The sequence below is a fragment of the Dermacentor silvarum genome, chromosome 2 (assembly GCF_013339745.2).
Source record: "Dermacentor silvarum isolate Dsil-2018 chromosome 2, BIME_Dsil_1.4, whole genome shotgun sequence".
Taxonomy (NCBI): Eukaryota; Metazoa; Arthropoda; class Arachnida; order Ixodida; family Ixodidae; genus Dermacentor; species Dermacentor silvarum.
In genome coordinates this window covers 147,950,397-147,966,446 of record NC_051155.1, presented here as the reverse complement: position 1 = coordinate 147,966,446, position 16,050 = coordinate 147,950,397, and the positions used below count along the sequence as shown (strand labels likewise).

At 42.9% G+C, this 16,050-nt stretch overlaps 1 protein-coding gene across 1 annotated transcript in view; it reads left to right on the top strand.

Moving 5' to 3' along the window:
- LOC119441899 (kinesin heavy chain) overlaps nucleotides 1–16,050 on the top strand; it is a 102,615-nt gene that overhangs the window by 69,512 nt on the left and 17,053 nt on the right. The window contains exons 3-12 of the mRNA XM_037706548.2: nucleotides 1,594–1,667; nucleotides 6,295–6,399; nucleotides 7,412–7,460; nucleotides 7,626–7,681; nucleotides 8,109–8,196; nucleotides 9,386–9,510; nucleotides 10,504–10,608; nucleotides 12,421–12,569; nucleotides 14,418–14,566; nucleotides 14,898–15,175. Coding sequence (XP_037562476.1) covers nucleotides 1,594–1,667; nucleotides 6,295–6,399; nucleotides 7,412–7,460; nucleotides 7,626–7,681; nucleotides 8,109–8,196; nucleotides 9,386–9,510; nucleotides 10,504–10,608; nucleotides 12,421–12,569; nucleotides 14,418–14,566; nucleotides 14,898–15,175 — 1,178 coding nt within the window. The remainder of the gene's footprint in view (nucleotides 1–1,593; nucleotides 1,668–6,294; nucleotides 6,400–7,411; nucleotides 7,461–7,625; nucleotides 7,682–8,108; nucleotides 8,197–9,385; nucleotides 9,511–10,503; nucleotides 10,609–12,420; nucleotides 12,570–14,417; nucleotides 14,567–14,897; nucleotides 15,176–16,050) is intronic.

Genomic DNA, 16,050 nt, shown 5'->3' with positions numbered 1-16,050 from the left:
CGCTTCAGCCGAGTTTTCGACGGTCGTGACCAAAAGCGACCATTTGGCGTAGTAATAAGCCTTGAGCTACTTCGCTCACCGCCGGAGAAATTCGCTGCTTTGCAGTACGATCTCTGGGTGTATGCTTATGCACGCACGTGAAGGCGACGTTTGATCGAAACAACGATCGTGTCATGCACGTTGCCGCGGTTGCTGCACGTGCAATTGTGTACTCGCTGTGTTCATGCTCTGCATCGTAGATTGTCTAGTTGGGGTACGCTGTAGCAAGGGCCAGCTATATAGCTAACCTAATTGCGTGTTTGTGTACGGCAGGCGCGGACCTATAGGTTTGCAAATACTGCCGGCAAGCCCACTTAATTTGTCGTATATATCAGAGAGCGGAGCACTCAGCGGACCGCATCTGGGCCGATCATACAGGCGTGACTCCACTGTGAGCATGGCCAACGAAGCCGTCGGTAAAGGTCAGAGCAAGACGTTAAGAACGTTGCCCTCTGTGGCGACTTCAGTGTTTGCCCTTCGCTATTCTTCTCCACGTTGACACACGAGCGATATGGGCTGAAATATAAAATGATCGAATTTGTAGAATATTTAATTTTCGCGCATCGTTCACCGAATCTAGCCGAGCCGGTTGATTTCTGGAAGACGGGCCGCGGATGACCACTCTTCTCCGACGATGTGTTTTCCGGATGTCACCGAACTTGCCCTCTTCCGCGGTGTGAACGTGGAGTCATGTTACTCGGCAGTGTTATTGAAATTTATTTTAAAAAAAGAAAGCGCCGCCATGGCCAGCAATATCTGCACTGTATATGCGGGAACTTGAACAATCCTCAACTGCGAATGATTGCTTGACTGCTTTAGTGACAAGTTTTCATTACTTGTTGCTTGCTCCGCAATGTTGGGAATTTTGACAAGAAAAAAAAAAAAAGTAACGGAGACAAGTGCCCGTAAACGCCGAATTTATCGAAAAAATAAATGCCCAAGAGTGCAATAATATATCTTACGTGCCCGCAGTTGTATGCACGTCTGTCGCGCACGGAAAACTCTCAGCCATGCTTGAATGATGGCTTTCTTCGATGCGGGGACGCCCGGGTCGACCACATTTTGAAAGACGCGCCATCGATCGGCGTGATTAGGCGGTCCCCGACTCCTCCGTCGCGCCTGCGCCGTTATGCGATTTATTATTATAATTTTTTTCGGGATATGAATGCGGGAAAAGGCAGTAGTGATAGCTCGCGTCTGAAGACGCGCGCAGGCTGGTTGATGGACAGTGTGGAGGGCACGCTGCACAGGCCGGACACGCATTCGTTGTTTCATTTCTTTTCTTTCTCTCTTTATCCTCTCACCCCCTTTGGAGTCCGTGTAGTGCCTCGTCATCAGGAAGCGGTGCACGTAACGGTGGAGCGCGAGATTTTTTTTATCCTTTTTTTTTTTCTTGTGTCTCGCGAATGCCCCTTTTGTTGTCCCGTAATTGCTCCTCTATATGTATACGTAGTGCTGTTGTGGTCGAAGGAGCGGCGGTGATGCCCTCTGCATGGCGTGGTTTTGGAATGCGCATCCCTCCATTTGGCCGATTGTTTCTCTTTCTCTTTGCAGATGTGCTCATGGGGTACAACGGAACAATATTCGCCTACGGCCAGACGTCCAGCGGGAAGACGCACACAATGGAGGTGGGCTTCTTCGTGTTCCGCGCCGCAGGCGTTGTTACGGCGTTGCGTTACACACGGCGCGCCATTGCGCGGGGGTCGCACCAACTATTCCAGAAACAACTATTCTAGAACACTATAGTTACTAGACTAGCTTCAGTTGTAAAACTCTCCGCCCGTGCGCTTACCGCCGCTGTCGCCACTCCTTGGGCAGCCGCCAGATGGCGGCGCCGTTCCATCGCGCTCCACTGCAGACGCTTCGCCGCAGCCTTTAGCTCGTGCGGACGGGTAGCTTGCGCGTGTTTCACGCTCGCTGGTGTTCTCCCTATAGTCCGAATTAGTGATACCATGCGAAAGCGGTATCCACCTACAACAATAAGATATATCGGGCTAGTTGGTTCATACTGAAAGAAGGGTAAACTGCACGATAGGAAGAAACGCATACGGACCTAGCTGGTCCTGGCCTTTCGGGTTATGCTTTTCCGGAATTTATTGATTATTGATCGATTATCGATTACCTATTGATTGGATATCGCAAGGTATTGGCCAAGTATTTGGGCTAGGTTAATCACTACCAAGGCATACCCAGCATTTTCCGGAATTTCTTGATTATTGATCGATTATTGATTAGCTATTGATAGGCTATCGCAAGGTATGGGCCACGTATTCGGGCTAGGCTTAACACTACCAAGTCATCCCCAGCATTTCCCGGAATTTATTCATTATTGATCGATTAGCTATTGATTGGCTATCGCTAGGTGATGTGAGGCGCAGCTGTGCGCAGTGACGTCATCGCTAGGCGAGTTTTTGCGAACACTACGCGGGGAAGCAAAAAGCTTAAACAGCTCCGCTGTTAAAAATTTAATGATGCGTGCACTCAGTTCCTGAAAGCGCAAGGGGCACCCAACACGACAGCATATTCTCTGACAGCTCTTCTAAGATGGCCCAGAACAGATCACCAAACATCTCTCTTCGTTTGCGTCCCCCCCCCCCCCTCCCCCCCTTGGTTGGTTCGACAGATACGAGGGAAGGTTCGGGAACACTTTCGGCACCACACCCTCGGCAAGTGGCCACTTGTCTTGTGGCACCTCAACCGTTGGTCCATTGATAATATGCACAAACACTTTAAGATGTCCTGCTCATGAAAGTGTAAATCACCACACACCGTGGATTTTCACAGAGAGTTCCTGGTCGCCACAAGGAATCGCTCTGTTCAACGCCGAGTGAAGTGTCGCATTGCTGGGAGAACACAAGTGGCCTGCCGAACTGTCGACATCGTTCGATAGCCGCTTGTTGCAGTCAGGAACGCAGCACGTCGGCATCGTCTGCTAATATACTTAACAAACGCGGCGAAGGCTACAGTTTCACGGATGACATGCTTCCTGAAATCCGCCGTCAACAACCAACCACAGAATACACCAACGCTGCACCGCGTGTTTCATCCGGCCAGTTTCGCGTAGCCGGCTAGTGGGGAAGTGAAGCTGGGTGCGACGACAGCGCCATGAAGGACGCGGGCGGGTGGCGGTTCCGCGCAACGCCGCCGAGTTTTACAACTGAAGCTAGTCTAGTAACATTGGGTCGGACCTCCACGAGCGCCCATGAGTGACTCGTCATCACTAATTGAGCAACGCTTTGGACGGGAAGCTTCGCTCACCCTGCTGCGTGACGTCGTGATGGCTATACACATAGGGCGACGAGGCTGATATTTTTGTTTTGGCTTCCAGAGGCACGATGGCACCACTTCAAGTGCAGTAGGAATGATAGAAAGTAGGGGAAATAAACGGGGGCATGGCAGCAGTAGTATTTGATTGACAGTAACTCTATTCGTACAAGGCACAAAAAAAAAAAAGAAAGCTTTTGTCGGTTATTTGGCCAGTTATGATATGAAACTACCTGCATTCAGACCACTTTTTAGCATATTCAGGCACCAGGGGACTTGATCTATTTGAACGATTTATTTATTCGGAAATACCCCTAAAGGTTCTCATATGAGGGTATTGCATAAAGCAGGGGAGAATGGAGAGGGATACAATTTAATTAGGCAGTTAGTACCATTAGGTCGCACACAATAACCTAAATATAACACATAGAATGGAAAATAATTATTACAAGGTTCCAGAAGTAAGTGAAACCAACAAAGACCTTCAAAATATACTTGTGCACTAGAAAAACATTGGAGTGAAAAAAAAATCTGATTATCGTATACTGTGACATAAAAAACTAAACATAAACACGGTCTACAACAGAATGAATGCAAAAGTTGATACAGCGAAGCGCTAAGTAAAAGACGGGGAAATTCATATATAAGATGTTAGCTAAATTGGGTTTTGGGTACAAGGCACTGACACCATGGCTTCTGGGATCAGATGGTGTGATGAAGGTAATAAAAGGTCACACCACAAGGCGTCAAAGGCCGTCCCAATGCCAAAGCTTTAGTGCAATAAAAATAATAGAAAGTAGGCAAAGGCCACCTGGTCATGGCAGTAGGTATTTGATATGTACAGTAACTCTATTCGTACAAGGCACAATCAAAAGCTTTGTTGGAAAAGATTCATGGGGAGATGCCCTTCAAGATGAAGCTTTAGCTAAGTGATAATAAGCTTTATATAAATACACGAATATGGAGAAATCGCATTTCTTGGCAAGTTAAAATGTGGTGGAAATGTAGGAAACACATTTTATTTAGGCAGGCTTCTTTTTGTTTATTTGTAAAAAAAAACATTGCAAAATCAATAAAACAAAAATCTGAAGTGCTTTAACTCGAATAATAATGATACCACAATTCTATAGACTGCACCTGTTAAGCTATCTAACGCAGACAAAATTGATGCTCTATGCACTCCTTTAAAATGTACCACTAATTTGTGAGAATGGCTTTTGCAAAACGCTTGTAAACATTGTGACAATTTCGTGTAAGCTGTAAATTCGTATATGAAATTTGTCTGCTTTAGATGCTGTAACAAGTACAGAACTACGATATCTTCTTTTGGTGCAGAGTTGCAGGTTTGTAAACTGCATGCTTCAATATTTTTTTTTTTTTAACTTAACAATTCCCGCAGATTTTTATGTGAAAGTCCAGGCCCTTAATAAAAATATTGCTTCCTGGAGTCACTGGAATGCAACCTTCTCTGTCAAATGCAACAGATTTCATTCAAATTGTTCCTGTAGTTGCCTCACTAAAGCATTTCTGTGTTCACATGCATTTGAATGGGGAAGTTGGAGTTGGCGCTGAGCTAAAGCTTCCTCTTAATACCAGACATGTTCCGCACCTTTTGTGAATAGTGCGGCAGGCCCCTTTTGAGACTAGCCCATGCATGGCATTCCCTGTGTAGTTTTGGTGCATGGTGCAGGTAGGGTTACAAGTGCGCCCCCATTCACTGCAGGCCTGCCAACATTTATGGCTATGCGCTTTATTCCCGCACTTTTCGTGATGGCTGTGCAGGGTGAATCTGCAAGCATGCACTCAGTTCAGATAGTGGTGTAGTGGCATATTATTTTTTGGTATTCGCAGTACCCCTTCCCAAATTTAGTTCACTGCCGCATATACGGGTACACAAGTATGTTCTTTAATGAATGAACATGTGCACGAACAAGAGACAGGCAGTTGCTTAATCTACAAAAATAGTTGTCCTAGCTCAAAGCAGATTTGAATGTTGTTACTTTTATAATAACCTTTATATAGGTGGAATTGGCCGGAATAACGTAACAGTTCAATTTAGTGTCTTTTTTTTTTTTTCTTTTTTTGCACTTCGTCAGGTGTCTCACCGGCACTCTGTCTATGGTATTACAAGGATCGGCTAGTCACAAAATGTAAACACTAATAAAGAGATAGAACCAAGTGAAAGCGATTGTATTGTGTATGCTGGCTACATTTGCATACAAGGCAAAATATGTTTTCCTTTCTAGTTCAGCATCTGGGAGTTGTTGAGCTCACAAGGAAGCAGGCCAACAGCACTTTCTCAGTTTGATGCACAATTTATTTAAAACATGGTCATTTCTGTACTTATCCTTTTACAACCTTAGTTTACTTGCTGTTATTTCAGTTTGCGCAGCGGCCAATGACTGGTGCCAAGCCAGAAAAGGCAAGAAATGCAAGTTAGCAGGGGATGATTATGCTTTTAGTTTAACTATTTGTATTCTGAAAGTCCTTTAGTGGGAGTGTGCTTGGGTGTTCCTTGCGTGGGACATAAATGTAGTATGTTTTCTCGGGCCCCTAGTAGCCCCATCTAAGCGCCTCGTAATGCCTGTTAAGTGCTGTTTACAGTGTCGTGAGATTAAATATACATCTTTCCCAAATGAAAAAGGATGCAGCTAGGTTGTAGTGATAATACTGTAGATTTATTGAATGGCCTCATTGTTTTATACTGGTTGTACAGCTTCTAGAGGATGACGACCCTACCGCATTCAGTGTCATAGTGCACTGTCAGCATCTAGTGATGCAGTGCTTCTACTTTTCGTTACTCTCCTGTTCATAGCATTGCTGGCCGGATGCCCACATGGGGAGGTCTTGCTTCTGACAGCATGTCTTCGAAGTGATAGAAGCATTGATAGGTGCAAAGTGAATGCAACATTTAGATGTAGAAACTAGTGCACTCAAGTTATTTTTTTAATATGTCTAAAAAAATGACAATAATTTTTGTTATGTTCACAGGGCGTCCTGGGAGATTCCTACAGCCAAGGCATCATACCCCGGATCATTAATGATATTTTTAATCACATTTATTCAATGGATGAAAATATTGAGTTCCATATAAAGGTTCGTATAGGCTGTGTTTTTTTCTACATGCCACAGTTTCGTTCTTAACTCTTAGGGGTACAGTTGAACCTCTATATAATGAACAATGGTATAGTGAATTATTTGATGTAGTGAAGGAACTCTAAAATTTGCTAAATCTTTCACTAATATTGGTGTGCATGTTTTTAACAAATAGTGAATGTATATAAAGAAGGTATTTTTGGGTCGAGTTCTATATTTATCACAAGATTTCTGGGTACATGTATATCAAACACTGGATTGCGATTCCCATAACACCATTTAAGGAACAGCATGCAAACTTCAAGAAAGCTTTACATAATTTATTGGTAGTGCATGCACATGTGAAAAGTTACTGCGGCCATGTGAAGCAATGACAAGATATTTCTTTGATAGTGACATCAATATGGCCCTGTTCAGGACTGTGGTATGCATTTACTATCATGCTAGAATGAAATGGGAATGAAAAGAAACACCCTTTAAGCCTAATTTAAGCCTTGTGCATTTCTTCTATAACTCTGAGCTAAATCCACTCTAGACCAAAAACCAATCATCTGCCTAGGATTCATTTTCACAGATGCTTAGCTTCAGTAATAGAGCACATTGTATATGTCCAGTGTCACACGCAATGGCAAATTTGGAAATGGAAGTGCACTTTCTTCTTTTTCTGCCAGCATGTCATGCTGGCATAATAGTAAAAAAAAAAGTAAAACGGTGCTGCTTGATTGACTACATTGAGGAATTGTAACTAAAAAAAAAAAAAATTACCTTTTGTAGTGAGTTTTGTTGTGTGCTCCTGACATGCTTAGTTTCGCATGCAAAATGTGTGAAACTCTTTTTCATGAATGCCTAAATTAGCCTCGGCCATGGAAGAGCTTTGATCATGAATTAGTAAATTATTCCTTAGCTGCTTCTGAGTATCTTTGCTTAATGGAATGCGTATTCAGGCAATTGTGCTTTCTTGCTACTATGAAGCAATAAGCTCATAATTTCCCCATCTCTTGTTTTCCTGCAGGTGTCTTACTTTGAAATTTACCTTGACAAGATTCGTGATCTCCTTGATGGTGAGCCGCTGTTGTCTCGCTTCACTTATCTTAAATTCTGTGCAGCTGGTTTTCTCTTTCTTGGGTATACTTTTAGAGAGACAGTGCTGTTGTGCTTAAGAGTAAACAAAATTTGTCCACATGTTTAAAACTAAGAAGCCCTCTCACTTTCTTATTTATTTTCAGTAACGAAGACAAACTTGTCCGTGCATGAGGACAAGAACAGAGTTCCATTTGTCAAGGTGAGTAATGTAGTTCTGTTGCCCTTTGTTGTGTTTGACCATGAAAGTTGAAAGTGCTTGCAATGTTGTCACAGGCTAATGGCAAAGCAAAGTGGAAAAGCTTAGCACTGTGAGGGCTGGTGCAACGTCTAGGTAAAAGGCAACAAGGAATGAATATGCTGTTTGTTGTGATATAGGTTACTACATTAGTTAGAAAAGAATATCATCTTGGTAGTTCCTGGGTTACTGTAGGTGGAAAGGTAACATTACAATTGGTCAGTGATGTAGTTAACACGAATAATTGAAGCAACAATATTAAAGGGGTGAGTGTTCTTTCAAAACTGGGTATTGTTCATGCCTAAACAGCATGCTGACAAAGAGTCCAATTAAGCAAGCACATTCTGTGGTCAGGCAGACAATTTTTTACCTGCTCTTTTTTCTTCTTCAGGGTGCTACTGAGAGGTTTGTAACCAGTCCTGAAGAGGTGATGGAAGTAATTGACGAGGGCAAAGCAAATCGACACATTGCCGTAACAAGTAAGCCACTCTCTCTCTCTCTGCTTTATGCTTCCTGCAGGGTATGCTTACCGTTTTTGTGCGTGTACATTTGTGCGTTTGCAGTTTTGTTGCTGTACATTTCGAAAATGTAATCAGTCAATGATGTAGTCAGTGTATATTTGGAGTAGTGCAGGTGAGTGAAAGTTGAAGTTAGCTTTTTATCATACTTGAAGCTGAAACAATAGCATGTCACTGAGATGTCTTGCATGACAATGCACCAGAATTACGTTGCTTCGGATTAAAAATGGGGCAAAACTGGGACTAGTTTACGAAGCTTGCAGCACATTGTGATGCCACGCCACGAGTAGTGCAGGGTCCTTGCCTAGGACAAAAATTGTGCAAGATTGAGATCACAGGACAGGTATTCCTTGTGTGGTCACTCCCCTAGAATGAGGCAACACATTTAAAAGTTTTAAATATTGGTCTGCAACAGCACAAAATTGGAATTTGGAAAGGGACTATGTTTACAAAAGATGTGTGTTTCAAGTTCAGCATAGCTGAAGCAGTCCTATGTGCATGTGAACCAAGTTTTTTTTAAATTATTCTGCACTACTTACACAGGAGGTGCAAACTATCACTAGCAGCTAGGCAAGTAAAGTGCAAGAGGGGATGTGGTTTCATATATATATATATATGTGTGTGTGTGTGTGTGTGTGTGTGTGTGTGTGTGTGTGTGTGTGTGTGTGTGTGTGTGTGTGTGTGTGTGTGTGTACCAGTCTGTTTGTGCCTGGACAAGAAAAATAACAACTTGCTTTGTCAGCTGTGTGGTTGTGGTGTGAATGTGTGGGACAAAGCCATCTAGTGCACTGCTGGACATGTAGATTGTTATCAGGTACAGTGAAGAGGAAATGTTAAACTTTTTTTAGGTGCAGGATGGTTCGAGCGTTTCTGCCCAATGTGTGTTGAAGGTTTTTATAAAGAGGAACAAATTCAATTTCTGTCTGAGTAACTCATTAGCAGGCATTAAATTTTAGTTGTCAATATTTTTAACATTTCACAAAGTTCTAAATTTGAAAATTAAAAAGAAATTAAGGCTTATGCTAATTAATGATTCCAATGAAGATATCTAGTGTTCTTGAGGGTACTTTGGGGGCAGGATTGTGTGAAGTCTGAATCGTAGGGTGGATCTACGGCATCACTTGCTGATTGTGTGCTCTTCTTCCTGCAGATATGAACGAGCACAGTTCCAGAAGCCACAGTGTGTTCCTAATCAATGTCAAACAGGAGAACCTGGACGACCAGAAAAAGCTCAGTGGCAAGCTGTACCTAGTAGACCTTGCTGGCAGTGAAAAGGTACACAGGCATCTACAGCCTGCCTTTCTTTCCTTTAAACCTTCCCAATTTGCTTCATTGATTATTTGGCATGTACAGGGGCAATTACAGTCTAACGGAAGCGCACAGGGTATAGTTTGGTATAGCGCACGTGAATTACCAAGAATGCTTCATTAGGTTACTCTAAAGATTGAGATTAAATAAGACATGAGAATGTGCTTGCTTGCCACTTGCCGTATTCAGTTGAATCTAACGCACCCTCGATTGTAGTGTGTCCCAATTTTCATACTTAAAAGCAATGCAAAATGCATTGCTCTCAATGGTTTCCTTACCAGATTTTCATGGTAGGAGAGAAAAATAGTAATTAGAAAAAGTATATATATTTAACTCCAAGGCAAAGGGAAGTGTGATGTGACGCCACCTCTATGTGGTGTCCAATGATGACGAGCTTCCAGTGCTTGAAGGAACTTCCAGCAGCCACGGTATGGCAAAATGTAGCTTTTGCAACAGTAATGTGGGATTTGAGATTGGGGGGGGGGGGGGGGGGGGGGTGACATCACTTATTGCATTTTTTGTTTCGAAGTCCATCCTAATGTGCATGTAATATTTTAGTGAAAACTCTGCGCGATAAAATAGAGTAAATATGGTATCTTTTGACCAGTGACAGGTAGCTTGAAGCAGCTTTTGCTTCTTGGTGCACACAGAGTTTGTAGAGATAGGACGTTCTCTGCACCTGATCAGTTTGGTAAGCATGATGCTGTTGTCACCAGTAGGATTGCTGTATCCTTGTGTAACCATGTCTTGCTTGGCAACTATAATTTTACGAATATTTCGCAAGAAAGCAGCTGCTGTTATACTGTTATACTCTTGACTATTCCAGGGTAAATATTTGCTGTGTGAACACTAGAATCAAATCAAGGCTTGCACTTACCAGCCCTTGTAACTGCAATGAAGCAATAATGCGCACTGTTCTAACAGTGTGGGTCACTGAGTATGTAAATCCTGCTCTTTCAGGTCAGCAAAACTGGAGCTGAGGGAATGGTTCTAGACGAGGCAAAGAACATCAACAAATCTTTGTCTGCACTGGGCAATGTGATTGCAGCACTTGCCGATGGAAACGTAAGTTCTTCATAACAGTTCCTCATACTCCGCAGACTGCTTTTTGTCCTTCCACTCTGTCACTGTCGTGGAGACTGAATTACTGCCATGCCTTTTGCGATTTACGTACTCTGCTGTGCTATGCACTTTGCAGTGCTCTGCTAAAATGAACAAAATGGCTTTGGAGCATTTGGTGAAAGAACATGGAAAGGAGGGTGAATGTGAAAAACCACAATGTCATGGGGAAAACCCTACAAAGTCATTTTCTGTTGATAGATTGTAATGCTGTGTGAACACTAGAATAAAATCAAGGCTTGCACTTACCAGCCCTTGTAACTGCAATGAAGCAATAATGCGCACTGTTCTAACTGTGTGGGTCACTGAGTATGTAAATCCTGTATTGTATTAATCTGGCAATGATGGAACAAATGGAGTAAATGGAACAGTGTATTTACATGTATTAGTGTTTCCATTAGTGATCTGTAAACAAGGTGCTTGTGTTTCAATTTCATACATTGGTTTTTTGGTCGTTAGAAAAACATTGAAAATCACTTGTCCAGTAAAAACAAAAGATCAGATCAGTTAAAACTCAAAGACAACAATTTTCAGACACTTGACCGTGGAACGATGTCTCACCTCATGCGTGTGATACAACACTATCATTGTGACTGGCTCGCAGTCCAACACTGAATAGCAACATGCTATTTTCCTTCATTTATGCGAAGGACCACATCTGCATAAGTCATATGTCATGCATAAGTCAAGGCTAGTGAGGAAGTCAAATATATTAATTTTAACTGTTTCATCTGTAGGGTTGTTAGGTGCTTTCTCGAACATGTGTCAGTATGAAGTGTTTCTGTACAAAGCTTGATGCAAGATGCAAATTTAATTCTCTAACAAGATCATGCGCGCGTCTTCTTTCTTTCTTTCTTTCTTTCTTTCTTTCTTTTTTTTTTTTTTTTTGATTTTTCAACTGAACTATAGGAAGAGAGCCATTCATGAACAAGTCTTTGAAATTTGCTTCTCTTTTAGGATGCAGTCCGTCTGTCTACTGACTGTTATAGGTTTTGGTTTCTTTTGTTTGTTTTAGCTTAAGTTGAGTGTGTGCAAGCTGGATCAGTTCTTTTCCAGCACCGCTAGCAGGCCCATTACCGCCTTCATTTCTTATATCGGATCCTGTTATTTGCGATTCTGTTGTCTTCCTTTTCTTTGCTCGTCTTATCCTCTAGTCTTTGAGGCAGGAAAGCATTGTGCCCTTTCTGAAGGCACTTGCCAGCCTGCATCTGGCTCTTTTTGCAATTCTTGCTGCCTTTGTCATCTCAGTTTAATGGAACTGCTACATACAAAGCAGTGGCTTCAACAGCGTAGCTGTGGACTTCTCCTTTGCATGAATGTTTGAATGTTTAGGATCAGCACAGTGAAAGCAACACATGGAAGTTATTTAGTTTTATAGTGAGCTGAATTGCTCTTTTAGTGGCATAATAGGGAGCTTTAGGTTTTGTGCACCCGAAGTTAGGGGACGCAAACTTCCAGGCGTACAAAAGATTGTAGAAAAGGTATACAAAAGGAGTACAAAAGAAGGCAAGCAGGGTGTGGAACTTTAGGTACACTTGGGTGCACTATTTATAAATCTCCCTAATTTTAACTACTTGACCTGAGAGACATCTACTAAGCTACTTTCTCTCATACTGCAATCCGCACCAGACTTCTGCTTCTGGTGAAAATTTCATGACTTGCTCTACTACTAGAGACAACTGCATTGTGTTAGAATAAGATGATGGACAATCTTTTCCCTTTTTTTGATCATCATCATTGCCTGTTTTTTCTTCGCAGAAATCGCACATCCCTTACCGAGACAGCAAGCTAACGAGAATCCTGCAGGAAAGTCTTGGAGGCAACTCTCGGACAACGATTATCATTTGCTGCTCGCCAGCATCTTTTAATGAGTGTGAAACCAAGTCTACACTAGAGTTTGGCAAGAGGTAAGCACAAGTCTGTCTAATTGGTGGTTCATTGTCTCGAGCACAGTTGACAAGAAATGGCCCTGTCATAGAAAAGACATACCTATTTGTGCACTTTTCTTTTTTGCACCTGCCTTTAGGTTTTACAGTGAAGGCATGTAATTGAACGTAAGTGTTGAAAGCAGAAGAAAGATTGCAATGTCACATATGTTTATATTGATTGGCCGAAGGTGCTTGCTTGGGAGTAGCATAAATTATCATAAGCGTAACCTCTCCATTATTATGGGAAGTACATTTAGTTCTTAATGCAAAAGAAATTAGAAATAAATAACAGTTTTACCTGTCGGCAAAATGGGTATGGTGACTATGAAGATCAGTTTCACAGATCTTCATAGCAGTGATTTAGAGAGGGAGAATGTGTTGTATGCGTGCGTGAAATGTTTTTCTGATTTTGTGCTGAGAAAGTTGCATCATGTGCTGAACTCTTCCTGGCAGCATTAGTTTGCTGCAGCATGGTTTAATGTCCTACCTCACTCAAGATAATTTAAACACCGCCGCTAAGTCTTGTTGAAATAGGAAAAGTGTCAAAATTTTTGGTTTGCCCACTTGGTTTTCAGTGAATTTTGATGCTGCTTAATTCAAACAAGGCTCTCAGTTAGTTCTAACTTACTGGAATCCCAGGGCAAAGCAGCATGGTCAAAAACAGCATGCAAGAGGACAACCATTAGACATGAATAGCCACAACGTGCCCACATTTGATATTCCAGTTGCTGCATATGTTTATGCATGCCTCTAAGGTTTAGGCACCACCAGCCCAGTTGCTTATTGGTGGCTCTGACATTCCAGACATGTGTTCTGCAGCAACTATCTCGCAGGGCTAGATCTAGTGTATATACACAAATACTAAAGTGCACAGGAGGATGGCTACCGCAGTAGCTTTAATGGTCGAGAATTGCACTCAATACACGCCATACATGCACGCTCTCACACACACAAACGCTCAAGAAAGGCCCCCCTTTTCTTTGGCGCTTGTGTGATTGTGTGCGTGTATGTAAGTGTGCTTTCTTGCACTCTAAAGCTGCTACCAAGTCTTAGCAACTACCCCAGCTACAAGTTCTAAATTGCACTCGTAATGCAGAAGATGTGGGTTCGGTTACCACCTGCAGATTGTCTTTTCACCCAAATTCGTTTCCCTTTTGCTTATATTGCACATTTTCAGTTTAAAAAACAATTTGTCATACGCTTTTCTTGACTTCATTGTCTGTTGACTTTATCCGCCGAGGGTGTGGGATTAAATCATGGCCGCGGCAGCTGCAATTCGATGAGGGCAAAATGCAGAAACGCTTAAGTACCATGAATTGAGTGCACGTTAAGGAACCCCAAGTGGTCAGAATTAATCCGGAGTCCCCCCACTACGGCATGATTCATAATCGTATTGTGGTTTTCAGACATAAAATCTCGGAATTGAATTGGATTGTCTGTTGGCTTTATGTGGTTGTAGCCAACAAAAGTCTACCTCCTCAGTTCATCTTATTCTTATCTCTACGATCTAACTTGAGCAGTCGCTCACCATTGCATACATTGTTCTGTGTGCATGTGATATGATGTAATAAATTGCAGTTCTGTGCTGGACCATACTTTATTCCACTTCAGATAATTTGAGCTTCTATAATTAGTGTAATGAAAATCTGGGATCTCCCCGTGAGATCGAATCAGTGAGAGTCAACTGTATTTGTGAATTTGCTTACGTAGTTTTGCCCTGGAAAACTACCTGTGTCCAACCTCGCTAACTTCCTGCCATCTGTGTTTCACAAATATGTCGATGTAACTCGAGCACATATTGTGGGCTTTGGGGCTGCTGGCACGCAGGGCCAAGACGATCAAGAACACTGTGATTGTCAACGAGGAGTTGACCGCTGAGGAGTGGAAACGGCGATATGACAAGGAGCGTGAAAAAGTTACCAAGCTCAAGGGCCAGCTGAGCCGAGCAGAGTTTGAGCTCAGTCGCTGGCGCAATGGTGAGTATCTCGCCTGCTTGTTCTCGCTTTTTTGCCGGGTAAAGGGGGTACATGTCATGTGGTTGTCTTGAAGCTGTGTCCCACCTTTTTGTTCACTTAGAACAGTGGTCCCGAAACCTGTTGGTCCGGGGGCCACATTCTACATTTGTAAGAGCATCGAGGGCCAGATGTGGATAAAATGAACTTCTGTGCAGTCAGGGTGTGCTTCGAGCATACCATCACTGTTTGCGTGTTTTTTCAAACCGTTAGCACAAAGCTTAAAACAGGGACGAGTACTTTACTTATTGTGTTGCTCTCGCACGTCTGTGCAAACATCTGCTTGCTCCGACAGGGGAAAATGTACCAACGGACGAGCAGCTGAAGGACCTGGAGACCAGCACCATGAGCTTGTCTGAGACAGCATCGGCAACCAACCTCTCGGCCAGCACACTATCAGTGGGAGGCACTACACCCACCACAGCTGCGGCCGCAGCAGCCAGCAAGGCAGACCCCCTGGTTGGGGAGGAGCGCACGCGCCTGTACGCCCAGTTGGACGAGAAGGATGACGAGATCGACCGCCAGAGCCAGCTCATTGAAAAGCTCAAGGAGCAGATAATGGAGCAGGAGGAGGTGTGCATACGCATGTGTATATTGCTACATGCCTCTGTTTTCACTTGCTTGTGCAGTAGGTGCGCGATGGTGTTGTGTTCGGGCTTGAAACTTGCTTGTGGAGTCAGATTATCAAGGTGACACGAGGTATAACAGGATATTTTCGAACTGTCTTAGCTACTACCAAGCCGGCTAGTACAGTCGACTTCCGTTAATTTGGCCCTGATGGGACTGATAAAATTGATCGAATTATATGGCATGTTGAATTAAACAAGATTTTAAAAAATGCCGATACACACCGCTGATTCATTTGACAGTATTTGCCCTATTCTATTGTGCTCCTGAATTAAATCCATGCCCACTTTCTATTTGTCCAAAGGAGAAAACTAACGTGGAAGTGACGTTAAAGCTCCTAAACAAAGTAGAAATCTAAAGCGCACTTGATTGTTTAACAAGAAAACTGGGCAAGGGTTTAATATATGTTTTGCACATCACACATTGTGAGCTACGGTATCCGTAACTGCTTGAAAATGCTCATAGGGCAAGCGAAAAATAGACGTTTTAGATGGGAGATGGCATGCGTTCAAAGCATTCACTGTACCCTAAGCTCCACCAAGACAGACGCTGCCACTACAGGGGTCGCTATTAGGGTCACCATAATAGTCAGGCGTGTGCGTGCTGACTGATCAACTTTGAATTATCTTGCGGAGACCAATCTTAGAATGGAAATAATGGAAGTTTGGGCCCATAGAAATTCATGGGCACCGACCAGGACCACCGGTCAGGATCGAAATAACTGAAAAATCGAATTAACCAGAGTTGAATTAACGGCAGCCTACTGTATGTGGTTTCACTTCTATAAATTAAGGCTGAATGTACGTTGTGTTGTTTGTCAA